General features: G+C 36.2%; 1 protein-coding gene across 1 annotated transcript; it reads left to right on the forward strand.

Annotated features, from left to right (window-relative positions):
- Positions 1 to 4,885: 4,885 nt before the first annotated feature.
- Positions 4,886 to 5,849, forward strand: LOC100432300 (olfactory receptor 6C76-like). The gene is given in 2 exon segments (XM_002823367.2): positions 4,886 to 5,809; positions 5,811 to 5,849. Coding segments are annotated over 2 exon segments (963 nt in total).
- Positions 5,850 to 14,200: the final 8,351 nt, after the last annotated feature.

A 14,200-nucleotide genomic window follows, 5' to 3' on the forward strand; every position in this document is an offset into this window, starting at 1 on the left:
ATGATAAAAAATACATATATTTAATACTATGAGATGACATAATGAGTTTTTACCTATTATTTCAAGTAAATTATTACTTATTTAGATAAGGAAATAACCAATAACTCTTGGAATTTGAATGTAACATGTGAAGCTTGGCTGAGTTCTGCATTTACTTACACATTATCACTTATGTGAATGAGGAATTTGTTGTGTTCTTGATGTGGACTACAAAAAGATACCAAATGGGATATTAAGGACTTGACTTTTATATTCCAAATTTTTATCACTGAGCATTAAACAGATGTACTTATTATAAACAAAGTAGAAAGAAAGAATTATAATCACAGTTTACTCTGGTACAAAGGCAAAAATGCATATCACAGTAAACTATAGATCTTTTTAAAAGTTTGCACTACAGCAAGGCCACCACCGAATATAAAACAGTAATTCCAGTGAAATTCACAGCAAACTTACGTCTACTTTACTGTGTAGTAGATTTACCTCTATACCAATTTCTTTCTTTCCCTGTGTACTTTTCCTTATAAATTCTCTCTATTTTATTTCCTAACATAATGGCCTTCTTTTGAGCACAGGCTTCCCAGTCAAGAAATGTCTTAAACTTGACCATGTCTAACAAACTGAAATCATTCAATATTTTCTTAATAATATGAAAATTATGCAAGTATTTCATACTTTTAAATCAGTGTTGAATTTCTCAAAAAATAGTGCCTTAATGTTTTATACTTATGTGTAAAATTTCTCTAGAATCAAGAAACAGGACATTCATTCTAAATCTTCTAGAAGATATTATGCTCTATCGTAAAATTAAAAACAGAATATATTTTGATCAAATATTTAAGATGGATAGCTTTTTTTTTTCTTTTTTGAGATGGAGTTTCACTCTTGTCACTGAGGCTGGAGTGCAATGGCACGATCTCGGCTCACTGCAACCTCTGCCTCCCGGGTTCAAGAAATTCTCCTGTCTCAGCCTCCCAAGCAGCTGGGACTACAAGCATCCACCACCATGCCCGGCTAATATTTGTAATTTTTAGTAGAGATGGGGTTTCACCATGTTGGCCAGGCTGGTCCTGAACTCCTGACCTCAGGTAATCCACCTGCCTCGGCCTCCCAAAGTACTGAGATTACAGGTGTGAGCTGCTGCGCCCGGCCCATCTTTTTTATATGTGTCTATTTGCATAACACAAATAAAAACCATCATACTTCCTTCTTAGAAACATATTTAACAATTTATAAAAAATGGAAAATTTACCAAGATATCAATAAATAATAGGGAAAAAGAGAAATAATTATACTACCAGGTATCAAATTGAAGGATAAACAACCACAATAAATATTCTGAAATCAGTAAGACATTATCAAAATAGAATCAATATCCCAGAAGCAGGCACATAATCCCTGTTTTATTCTCTATTACACTAGGAAGGATTAAAGGTTTTAATCTTTTATATGCTGAATTTATATTAAAATAATCATTTTTATAGAAATAGGTAAGGCAAACAAACAGTTCTCTAGGAAAACATGGAAATATTTATGAACATTTTAATTGTGCAAAGTTGTGGCTCAGTAACTCATTTGAGAAAACTTACAATCAAGAGATAATAGAACAATAATGCCAAGATGCATTTGTGTGTCTATGCATTCTAATATTATTTATAATAAGGGATATTTTCAAAGATTGGTACGTTCAGCAAAGAATAATTTTATTCATTATGACATATCCATACAATGAAACCATATTTAGTCATTAAAATGGATGTTGTAATTGTCTAAGCTAATATTAAATGGTTAACTATTGCTTAGAGACAAATGGAAGATTTTCTATTTAGGTATCAATGCTTAAAAATATATTACTAAGTGTCAAAGACAGGTGATATCATTTGGCTGTGTCCCCACCCAAATCTCATCTTGAATTGTAGTTCCCATAATCCCCATGGGTCATGGGAGGGACCTGGTGGGAGGTAACTGAATCATGGGGGCAGGTTTTTCCCATGCTGTTCTCATGATAGGGAATGAATCTCATCAGATCTGATGATTTTATAAAGGGCAGTTCTCCTGCACGCAATCTCTTGCCTGCCACCATGTAAGATATGCCTTTGCTCCTCCTTCGCCTTCTGCCATGATTGTGAGGCCTCCCCAGCCATGTGGAACTGTGAGTCTATTCAACCTCTTTTTCTTTATAAATTACCCAGTCTCAGGTATTTCTTCATAGCAGTATGAAAATGGACTGATAGAGCAGGTATCCACAATTAAAATGTATGTGAAGTAGTATACATCAAATTGGTAACAGTGGTTATCTCTGCACATAAACATTTGAATATATGTTAACATCACATGAAGGCATCTTCTTCAAATAAAAAGATTCATGTTGTGATTTTTTCTTAAATTATATTTGTCTCTACAGTTGTGATAAAGTCTATAATAAATCAATGACTGAGTTTTTATTACTGAAGTACCATTACTGTTTATGCAAATATAATTTAAATATCCTGGTTTCCACTTATATAACACGTTCAACAAGAAGATACTATTTTTTAAGCCAGGAACAATGGTGCACACCTGCAGCTCCAGCTACTCAGGAGCTTGATGCAGGAAGTTCATTTGAGGCCAGGAGTTCAAGGCTGCAATCCTGCCTATGAATAGCTACTGCACTTCAGCTTGGGCAACATAGTGAGACCTCCTCTCTTAAAAAACATGTAATTATTTTTTTTAAAAAAAAGAAGAAGATACCATTTTTAATCGTATTTTTCGCACTGTATTTAATCACTGCATTAAGAATGATCTCAATTTATTGTGCTCTTATGTAAAAATATATTTTGCATAAAGTATTAAAAGTATTTGTTGTTTTATATATATGTGGAAAATAATACAGAAATGTACAGATGAAATTTGAGTTGCTTCTAATTTTAGATAAATACTAGTCAGCTCAACTGATGAAGGGAGTTACACTCCCTATATAAGTTTCACCAGTGATAATGTGTGATAGTCTTCAGTGATTTCAACATTGTTTCAAATATTATAATACCAGATACTTTTTCTTTCATAGACCCGTGGCTTATTTTGCTTGTCATATTTTAAATTGCTTTTTCCCGTAGTCTTAAGGATGACACATGACAATGAACATTGCAGGTTGTTGGTTTATTCTTGCTAGACCTCACTCCTCCCCAGATACCTGGCTAACATCCTGCTGGATAATTTTCTCAGTCTTCTCCTGGGACACAGGTCCCAAAATCAATCAATTGAAATATGATTGCTGGAGTCAAACTTGTACATGTATTCACTAGTGCCCTATTATTGTTCATCCCAAATGTCATTAAGCATTTGTTTCCTTAAAGCATATTTCTGAAATTATGTAAAGGAAAACATATTAAATGTATTATTTACTTTTTTCCTAGGGAAAATTAATAGAAATGGCCCTCTGTGAAGTATCAGAATAGCCTATCATAAATAATTCTAGAATTTTTTTCATTTATGTCAGCAAAACTTTTAACTAAGGATTTATTGTTAAGATGGTTGGTAGAATATTTCAGGCTTCCAGATTTTGAGCAATGTTGGGTGGAAACATGAAGAGACTATTTCACTGGATGTTTTAAGATGAAACATCAAGATCTTTATAACAAAATCTGTAACTTTGTAGGAGGGGAGAAAAAAACAGTTATTTCTTCATGTAGAATTGACCCACTACATGACTTTTGATTTAAGAGAATTGAGCACATTATTTTCTGTTCAATATTTAACTCTAACCATCCAAATTTTCATAATAGGTACTTTAAATTTATTTTTTGTGATTTAGCTTCTATTCATTCTATTCTGTAGCATTGATTAATCTCATATGATATTTATTTCCCTCTCTGTCTCTTATGTATATGCATATTTAATAGTTCAGAAATTAATGGAGATTTAAAAATCTTTTAAATGGTAATTTCTAGCAATTAAATAGGTGGAACACAGCATATTTTTCTTAATATTTATACATTTACACTTAGAAAGAGCTGGTGCATATTACGGATGTGGGTGTCCAAGATAGTTAGTAGACAACATATATGAAGTATTTGTGCATTTTATATCTGATTTACATATATGCAGTAGTTGTGTACTTCATTAAAATATTTTCTGAACATGCTTTTGGGTGCCTGACTACATTTAAAACATTTTACTAGAAATTTTAAAATATTCAACTGAAAAACACTACATTAACTGGATTTTAATGAAAAGGCTCTCTTTAAAAAAAAATCAAGAATAAAGATAGGGGTTTTGGAGGCTCCTGTATTACCTGAAAATAGGATGTGTGATGGATTGAAAAAAATATTGGATACTATCTATTTAAAGCCATTGTTTAAATGTTCAAAACACATTAGAATGACTTACCCACTGAATTATTATTTTGTTTTACAAAGAAAGGGGTAAAAGATAAATTAACAGAGGTAGTAGTGTCTACATCCTAAAAAAGATATTTAGAATTTTCACCAAAAAATTGGGTTGATCACTAATTTACATCATCAGTCAGAATTTTTATTCCTATAAAAGATACAGTAAGCAAAGCATAATGCCCCCTACATTTTAGCTAAATAGTAAAGCGTTAGAAAATTTATGTTCTATTAATAAATTTCCCCAAAATAAATGTAAACTATGGAGACAGACTAAACATGTAGCAGAGACTGATATTAAATATAGAAGATATATCTTTAAAAGCAGAATTATGGAAAATGAGAAATATAAATGTATATACACACACTATTTTAAAAGTCCCAAGTTCTTCTTGTCACAATTCAATAGTATTTGAAAAAAAAATGTGCAAATATTTATACGTGTCTTTGGACTCATTGTTTTGTTGCTTTTGATGTTGATTTTATCAGTAATCTCTGACAGGAATCAATCATCAGAAATGAAAAATAGAACATCAGTGACAGATCTCATCCTTCTGGGTCTGACGGATAATCCGCAACTGCAGGTTGTGATTTTCTCCTTTCTATTTCTTACATATGTACTGAGTGTTACTGGAAATCTAACTATCATCTCCCTTACCCTGCTGGATTCCCACCTGAAGACCCCCATGTATTTCTTCCTCAGGAATTTCTCCTTCTTGGAAATTTCATTTACTTCTGTCTGTAATCCTAGATTTCTGATCAGCATTCTAACAAGGGACAAATCCATATCTTAAAATGCTTGTGCAGCTCAGCTATTTTTCTTTATCTTCCTTGGCTCAACGGAGTTTTTCCTCCTGGCCTCTATGTCCTATGATCACTATGTGGCTATATGTAAGCCTCTGCATTATACAACCATCGTGAGTGACAGTATCTGTTATCAGCTTATAATCAGCTCTTGGCTGGCTGGTTTCTTGGTAATTTTTCCACCACTGGCCATGGGCTTACAGCTGGATTTCTGTGACTCCAATGTCATTGACCACTTTACCTGTGACTCTGCTCCTTTACTGCAAATCTCTTGCACAGACACAAGTACTCTAGAGCTCATGAGCTTTATTTTAGCTCTGTTTACTCTTATATCCACTTTGACATTAGTAATTCTCTCCTATACTTACATCATCAGAACTATTCTGAGAATCCCCTCAGCACAGCAAAGAAAAAAAGCCTTTTCAACCTGCTCCTCACATATAATTGTTGTCTCTATCTCTTATGGAAGCTGCATCTTCATGTATGTGAAAACATCAGCAAAGAAAGGAGTTGCCTTGACAAAAAGAGTAGCTATATTCAATACCTCTGTCACTTCTATGCTGAATCCATTTATTTACACTCTAAGAAACCAGCAGGTGAAGCAAGCATTTAAGGATGTTCTGAGAAAGATTTTCCACAAAAAAAAAAAACATTGATTTGAATGCAATTTATAAATGAAACACACATACATTTTTTACCAAAGAACCAATAAAAATTTCAGCTTTAGTTCCTTTCTATCTTCTTATTTGTATGTCTTCTCAGGAAAACAATTGTTTCTACTATTTTATTTAATGTTAAATTAAATACTAATGTATTTAATGTTCTTACAAGTCCTTATATGAATTTATAGAGAAAAGTCATTATTAAATGATCTGATGCACATTCCTTGGTACAATTCAAAGAAGGAACTAAAGTCATTTCCTATATTAATTATAGTATTTATTAATACTTAAAATAATATAATTGTAATTATATTATCACCGCCAAACTTATTTCAACACAATGTGATAATGTATCATCTATGTTAAATCACATAGGAGACTATGTGAGTGCACATGCACATGTATGTAGTCAAATATATGTGTGTGTTTGTTTCTGTGTGTGTCAATGTTTGTGTATATATACATGTGTATATTCATATATTCATATATTTGCACGTATGAATATACACACATATGTACACATTGTATGTTCATACATTCACATATATGAATATGCACACATATATACATATATTCTAAAGCTATTATATTTATGTATAATCTGTATATATTATAAATATATTTATATATTACATATAAATATATTTATTTATAATACACATAATATATGTGTGTATATTCATATATGTGACTATATGAAGAGTGAATATATATTTTCACTCTTTCAGTTTTTTTTCTTTTTTTTTTTCTTTTATTATTATTATTATTATTGTACTTTAGGTTTTATGGTACATGTGCGCAATGTGCAGGTAAGTTACATATGTATACATGTGCCATGCTGGTGCGCTGCACCCACCAAATCGTCATCTAGCATTAGGTATATCTCCCAATGCTATCCCTCCCCCCTCCCCCCACCCCACAACAGTCCCCAGAGTGTGATGTTCCCCTTCCTGTGTCCATGTGTTCTCATTGTTCAATTCCCACCTATGAGTGAGAATATGCGGTGTTTGGTTTTTTGTTCTTGCGATAGTTTACTGAGAATGACGATTTCCAATTTCATCCATGTCCCTACAAAGGACGTGAACTCATCATTTTTTATGGCTGCATAGTATTCCATGGTGTATATGTGCCACATTTTCTTAATCCAGTCTATCATTGTTGGACATTTGGGTTGGTTCCAAGTCTTTGCTATTGTGAATAATGCGGCAATAAACATACGTGTGCATGTGTCTTTATAGCAGCATGATTTATAGTCCTTTGGGTATATACCCAGTAATGGGATGGCTGGGTGGAATGGAATTTCTAGTTCTAGATCCCTGAGGAATCGCCACACTGACTTCCACAAGGGTTGAACTAGTTTACAGTCCCACCAACAGTGTAAAAGTGTTCCTATTTCTCCACATCCTCTCCAGCACCTGTTGTTTCCTGGCTTTTTAATGATTGCCATTCTAACTGGTATGAGATGGTATCTCACTGTGGTTTTGATTTGCATTTCTCTGATAGCCAGTGATGGTGAGCATTTTTTCATGTGTTTTTTGGCTGCATAAATGTCTTCTTTTGAGAAGTGTCTGTTCATGTCCTTCGCCCACTTTTTGACGGGGTTGTTTGTTTTTTTCTTCTAAATTTGTTTTAGTTCATTGTAGATTCTGGATATCAGCCCTTTGTCAGATGAGTAGGTTGCGAAAATTTTCTCCCATTTTGTAGGTTGCCTGTTCACTCTGATGGTAGTTTCTTTTGCTGTGCAGAAGCTCTTTAGTTTAATTAGATCCCATTTGTCAATTTTGGCTTTTGTTGCCATTGCTTTTGGTGTTTTAGACATGAAGTCCTTGCCCATGCCTATGTCCTGAATGGTAATGCCTAGGTTTTCTTCTAGGGTTTTTATGGTTTTAGGTCTAATATTTAAGTCTTTAATCCATCTTGAATTGATTTTTGTATAAGGTGTAAGGAAGGGATTCAGTTTCAGGTTTCTACATATGGCTAGCCAGTTTTCCCAGCACCATTTATTAAATAGGGAATCCTTTCCCCATTCATTGGTTGTTTTTGTCAGGTTTGTCAAAGATCAGATAGTTATAGATATGTGGCATTATTTCTGACGGCTCTGTTCTGTTCCATTGATCTATATCTCTGTTTTGGTACCAGTACCATGCTGTTTTGGTTACTGTAGCCTTGTAGTATAGTTTGAAGTCAGGTAGTGTGATGCCTCCAGCTTTGTTCTTTTGGTTTAGGATTGACTTGGTGATGCGGGCTCTTTTTTGGTTCCATATGAACTTTAAAGTAGTTTTTTCCAGTTCTGTGAAGAAAGTCATTGGTAGCTTGATGGGGATGGCATTGAATCTGTAAATTACCTTGGGAAGGATGGCCATTTTCATGATATTGATTCTTCCTACCCATGAGCATGGAATGTTCTTCCATTTGTTTGTATCCTCTTTTATTTCCTTGAGCAGTGGTTTGTAGTTCTCCTTGAAGAGGTCTTTCACATCCCTTGTAAGTTGGATTCCTAGGTATTTTATTCTCTTTGAAGCAATTGTGAATGGGAGTTCACTCATGATTTGGCTCTCTGTTTGTCTGTTATTGATGTATAAGAATGCTTGTGATTTTTGCACATTGATTTTGTATCCTGAGATTTTGCTGAAGTTGCTTATCAGCTTAAGGAGATTTTGGGCTGAGACAATGGGGTTTTCTAGATATACTATCATGTCATCTGCAAACAGGGACAATTTGACTTCCTCTTTTCCTAATTGAATACCCTTGATTTCCTTCTCCTGCCTAATTGCCCTGGCCAGAACTTCCAACACTATGTTGAATAGAAGTGGTGAGAGAGGGCATCCCTGTCTTGTGCCAGTTTTCAAAGGGAATGCTTCCAGTTTTTGCCCATTCAGTATGATATTGGCTGTGGGTTTGTCATAAACAGCTCTTATTATTTTGAGATACGTCCCATCAATTCCTAATTTATTGAGAGTTTTTAGCATGAAGGGTTGTTGAATTTTGTCAAAGGCCTTTTCTGCATCTATTGAGATAATCATGTGGTTTTTGTCTTTCGTTCTGTTTATATGCTGGATTACATTTATTGATTTGCGTATATTGAACCAGCCTTGCATCCCAGGGATGAAGCCCACTTGATCATGGTGGATAAGCTTTTCAATGTGCTGCTGGATTCTGTTTGCCAGTATTTTATTGAGGATTTTTGCATCAATGTTCATCAAGGATATTGGTCTAAAATTCTCTTTTTTTGTTGTGTCTCTGCCAGGCTTTGGTATCAGGATGATGCTGGCCTCATAAAATGAGTTAGAGAGGATTCCCTCTTTTTCTATTGATTGGAATAGTTTCAGAAGGAATGGTACCAGCTCCTCCTTGTACCTCTGGTAGAATTCGGCTGTGAATCCATCTGGTCCTGGACTTTTTTTGGTTGGTAAGCTATTGATTATTGCCACAATTTCAGCTCCTGTTATTGGTCTATTCAGAGATTCAACTTCTTCCTGGTTTAGTCTTGGGAGGGTGTATGTGTTGAGGAATTTATCCATTTCTTCTAGATTTTCTAGTTTATTTGCATAGAGGTGTTTGTAATATTCTCTGATGGTAGTTTGTATTTCTGTGGGATCGGTGGTGATATCCCCTTTATCATTTTTTATTGCATCTATTTGATTCTTCTCTCTTTTTTTCTTTATTAATCTTGCTAGCGGTCTATCAATTTTGTTGATCCTTTCAAAAAACCAGCTCCGGGATTCATTTATTTTTTGAAGGGTTTTTTGTGTCTCTATTTCCTTCAGTTCTGCTCTGATTTTAGTTATTTCTTGCCTTCTGCTAGCTTTTGAATGTGTTTGCTCTTGCTTTTCTAGTTCTTTTAATTGTGATGTAAGGGTGTCAACTTTGGATCTTTCCTGCTTTCTCTTGTGGGCATTTAGTGCTATAAATTTCCCTCTACACACTGCTTTGAATGCATCCCAGAGATTCTGGTATGTTGTGTCTTGGTTCTCTTGGTTTCAAAGAACATCTTTATTTCTGCCTTCATTTCGTTATGTACCCAGTAGTCATTCAGGAGCAGGTTGTTCAGTTTCCACGTAGATGAGCGGTTTTGAGTGAGATTCTTAATCCTGAGTTCTAGCTTGATTGCACTGTGATCTGAGAGATAGTTTGTTACAATTTCTGTTCTTTTACATTTATTGAGGAGAGCTTTACTTCCAAGTATATGGTCAATTTTGGAATAGGTGTGGTGTGGTGCTGAAAAAAATGTATATTCTGTTGATTTGGGGTGGAGAGTTCTGTAGATGTCTATTAGGTCCGCTTGGTGCAGAGCTGAGTTCAATTCCTGGGTATCCTTGTTGACTTTCTGTCTCGTTGATCTGTCTAATGTTGATAGTGGGGTGTTAAAGTCTCCCATTATTAATGTGTGGGAGTCTAAGTCTCTTTGTAGGTCACTCAGGACTTGCTTTATGAATCTGGGTGCTCCTGTATTGGGTGCATATATATTTAGGATAGTTAGCTCTTCTTGTTGAATTAATCCCTTTACCATTATGTAATGGCCTTCTTTGTCTCTTTTGATCTTTGTTGGTTTAAAGTCTGTTTTATCAGAGACTAGGATTGCAACCCCTGCCTTTTTTTGTTTTCCATTTGCTTGGTAGATCTTCCTCCATCCTTTTATTTTGAGCCTATGTGTGTCTCTGCACGTGAGATGGGTTTCCTGAATACAGCACACTGATGGGTCTTGAGTCTTTATCCAGTTTGCCAGTCTGTGTCTTTTAATTGGAGCATTTAGTCCATTTACATTTAAAGTTAATATTGTTATGTGTGAATTTGATCCTGTCATTATGATGTTAGCTGGATATTTTGCTCGTTAGTTGATGCAGTCTCTTCCTAGTCTCGATGGTCTTTACATTTCGGTATGATTTTGCAGTGGCTGGTACCGGTTGTGCCTTTCCATGTTTACCACTTCCTTCAGGAGCTCTTTTAGGGCAGGCCTGGTGGTGACAAAATCTCTCAGCATTTGCTTGTCTGTAAAGTATTTTATTTCTCCTTCACTTATGAAGCTTAGTTTGGCAGGATATGAAATTCTGGGTTGAAAATTCTTTTCTTTCAGAATGTTGAATATTGGCCCCCACTCTCTTCTGGCTTGTAGGGTTTCTGCCGAGAGATCCGCTGTTAGTCTGATGGGCTTCCCTTTGATGGTCACCCGACCTTTCTCTCTGGCTGCCCTTAACATTTTTTCCTTCATTTCAACTTTGGTGAATCTGACAATTATGTGTCTTAGAGTTGCTCTTCTCGAGGAGTATCTTTGTGGCATTCTCTGTATTTCCTGAATCTGAATGTTGGCCTGCCTTGCTAGATTGGGGAAGTTCTCCTGGATAATATCCTGCAGAGTGTTTTCCAACTTGTTTCCATTCTCCCCGTCACTTTCAGGTACACCAATCAGACATAGATTTGGTCTTTTCACATAGTCCCACATTTCTTGGAGGCTTTGCTCGTTTCTTTTTATTCTTTTTTCTCTAAACTTCCCTTCTCACTTCATTTCATTCATTTCATCTTCCAGGGCTGATACCCTTTCTTCCATTTGATCGCATCGGCTCCTGAGGCTTCTGCATTCTTCACGTAGTTCTCGAGCCTTGGTTTTCAGCTCCATCAGCTCCTTTAAGCACTTCTCTGTATTGGTTATTCTAGTTATACCTTCTTCTAAATTTTTTTCAAAGTTTTCAACTTCTTTGCCTTTGGTTTGAATATCCTCCCGTAGCTCGGAGTAATTTGATCATCTGAAGCCTTCTTCTCTCAGCTCGTCAAAGTCATTCTCCGTCCAGCTTTGTTCCGTTGCTGGTGAGGAACTGCATTCCTTTGGAGGAGGAGAGGTACTCTGCTTTTTAGAGTTTCCAGTTTTTCTGCTCTTTTTTTTCCCCATCTTTGTGGTTTTATCTACTTTTGGTCTTTGATGATGGTGATGTACAGATGGGTTTTTGGTGTGGATGTCCTTTCTGTTAGTTTTCCTTCTAACAGACAGAACCCTCAGCTGCAGGTCTGTTGGAGTACCTGGCCAGCCGTGTGAGGTGTCAGTCTGCCCCTGCTGGGGGGTGCCTCCCAGTGAGGCTGCTTGGGGGTCAGGGGTCAGGGACCCACTTGAGGAGGCAGCCAGCCCGTTCTCAGCTCTCCAGCTGCGTGCTGGGAGAACCACTGCTCTCTTCACAGCTGTCAGACAGGGACATTTAAGTCTGCAGAGGTTACTGCTGTCTTTTTGTTTGTCTGTGCCCTGCCCCCAGAGGTGGAGCCTACAGAGGCAGGCAGGCCTCCTTGAGCTGTGGTGGGCTCCACCCAGTTCAAGCTTCCAGGCTGCTTTGTTTACCTAAGCGAGCCTGGGCAATGGCGGGCGCCCCTCCCCCAGCCTCGCTGCCGACTTGCTGTTTGATCTCAGACTGCTGTGCTAGCAATCAGCGAGACTCCGTGGGCGTAGGACCCTCTGAGCCAGGTACGGCTATACTCTCCTGGGGCCCTGTTTCCTAAGCCCGTCGGAAAAGCACAGTATTCGGGTGGGAGTGGCCCGATTTTCCAGGTGCCGTCTGTCACCCCTGGAAGGGGAACTCCCTGACCCCTTGCGCTTCCCGAGTGAGGCAATGCCTCGCCCCTGCTTTGGCTGGCGCACGGTGGGCTCACCCACTGACCTGCGCCCACTGTCTGGCACTCCCTAGTGAGATGAACACGGTACCTCAGATGGAAATACAGAAATCACCCGTCTTCTGCGTCGCTCGCGCTGGGAGCTGTAGACCGGAGCTGTTCCTATTCGGCCATCTTGGCTCCTCTCTCAGTTTTTTTTCTTTAAAATGAAACTTAAAGGAAACTATGGGATATAGTAATAACTGGTATATGAACAAACTCTAAGAATTTAATAATTTAAATAGGAGAATTAATTTTTATAGTGATAACATTTAATTTATGCTTAACTTATATCCTATATAAAATAGAAAAAAATTAAATTACATGTTTGTCATTATGACAGCAAATTATGAATTAGAATAACCTTTATTAGTTTTTCTTTTGTTTTTAGATCAATTTATTGTGAATGCTTAAATAACAAAATCAATTAATATAACAAACTGTGTCATTAAGAATAATTTCCTGAGTGTAGAAATTTTCTAATTATAGTTATTACTTAAGAAAAGGGTGATAACATTTAGCCACATTTCTGTAAAACATTTCTACAGAGAACTAGCAACATCTGGCTTGGGAATAATGCTCTCTGAGTACTTTTATCCAAGATTGTGATTTACGACTCAATAACCATGCAATATAGTAGCTTATGGTATTGTTTTCTGTCTTTCATCAGTTGTTTCAGACTAGTTTTGATAAAATTTGCCCACTGTATTATGTGTAATTATATTAGTTGCCAAATAAATATCAAAATAAAACATGTTTAAGCCAAAAAAAAAGATTTATTGGATTGATAATCTTAGGAAGACTTGAAAGTTCTGAATTACTCTGTTTAGCTCAGGAGTCAGAAAAAAGGATTCATATGTGCCATGACACAATCTTGCTCAGTCTCACTTTTGTGACACCTCTGTCTCTTCCTGTTTTTATATGTCATATCTTTACTGTTTAAGTTTATTTTCTTCTTCCTTACTACAGATACTCTTTTGTCGAATTATAAATAGACTTTGCACTCTCCCATTTATTCTTTTCAATTCATGAAACAATGAAAACAGACTCGCTGGGACCAACTCCAAAAGAAGTGTCAGTTGAGAAGAGTTGATTGACCCATCTTTGAGTAGGTGTTAGTAATTGACATTTCTTTGATCCAAGAGGATCAGTTACATGATTCTCAGCCAAAGTGTGCTGGTTAGTTTATGCATGGTAGAGTTAGGCTGTTTGCGTTTGTAAGTCTGACTCTGTGGTTTGCAAGCTTGAGACTTTGCCATCCTTAAAGTGCTTAGTAATGTTAACTATATTATTATTGTCATTGTTATTGTAGTTAATGTTATTTACATGGCCTACCTGGGTCACATTGTTCTTTAAGAGGTGCAGTTGGGGGCTGGTAGCTATTCCTGCTTGAAAGTAAGAGCAAAATAATTCTTGAGTAAAGAAAATGCCATTCAAACCCAAATCAGTCAAATCTATTTGGCCAATCTGGCTGTGTGGAAAGTATGGCTATCTGCAGATACACACACAAGGTAAAGGGCAAATGATAATGCATTCAAAACTCTTCAAAAACTGGCATCTCCTGAGTAAATTTGTGATAGTAAAGGATTGACCTTATGCCTTGTCCAAGTGTCATATTTTATCTTGGATTCCTACCAATTATAGTCAAAAGAGAGTTAAATATATAAAGCATAATGTTTATTTCCATTATGCTTTATACATAACTAAACATTATAACTTAAAAATGGTTACTAGTTG

The sequence above is a fragment of the Pongo abelii genome, chromosome 10 (assembly GCF_028885655.2).
Source record: "Pongo abelii isolate AG06213 chromosome 10, NHGRI_mPonAbe1-v2.0_pri, whole genome shotgun sequence".
NCBI lineage: Eukaryota > Metazoa > Chordata > Mammalia > Primates > Hominidae > Pongo > Pongo abelii.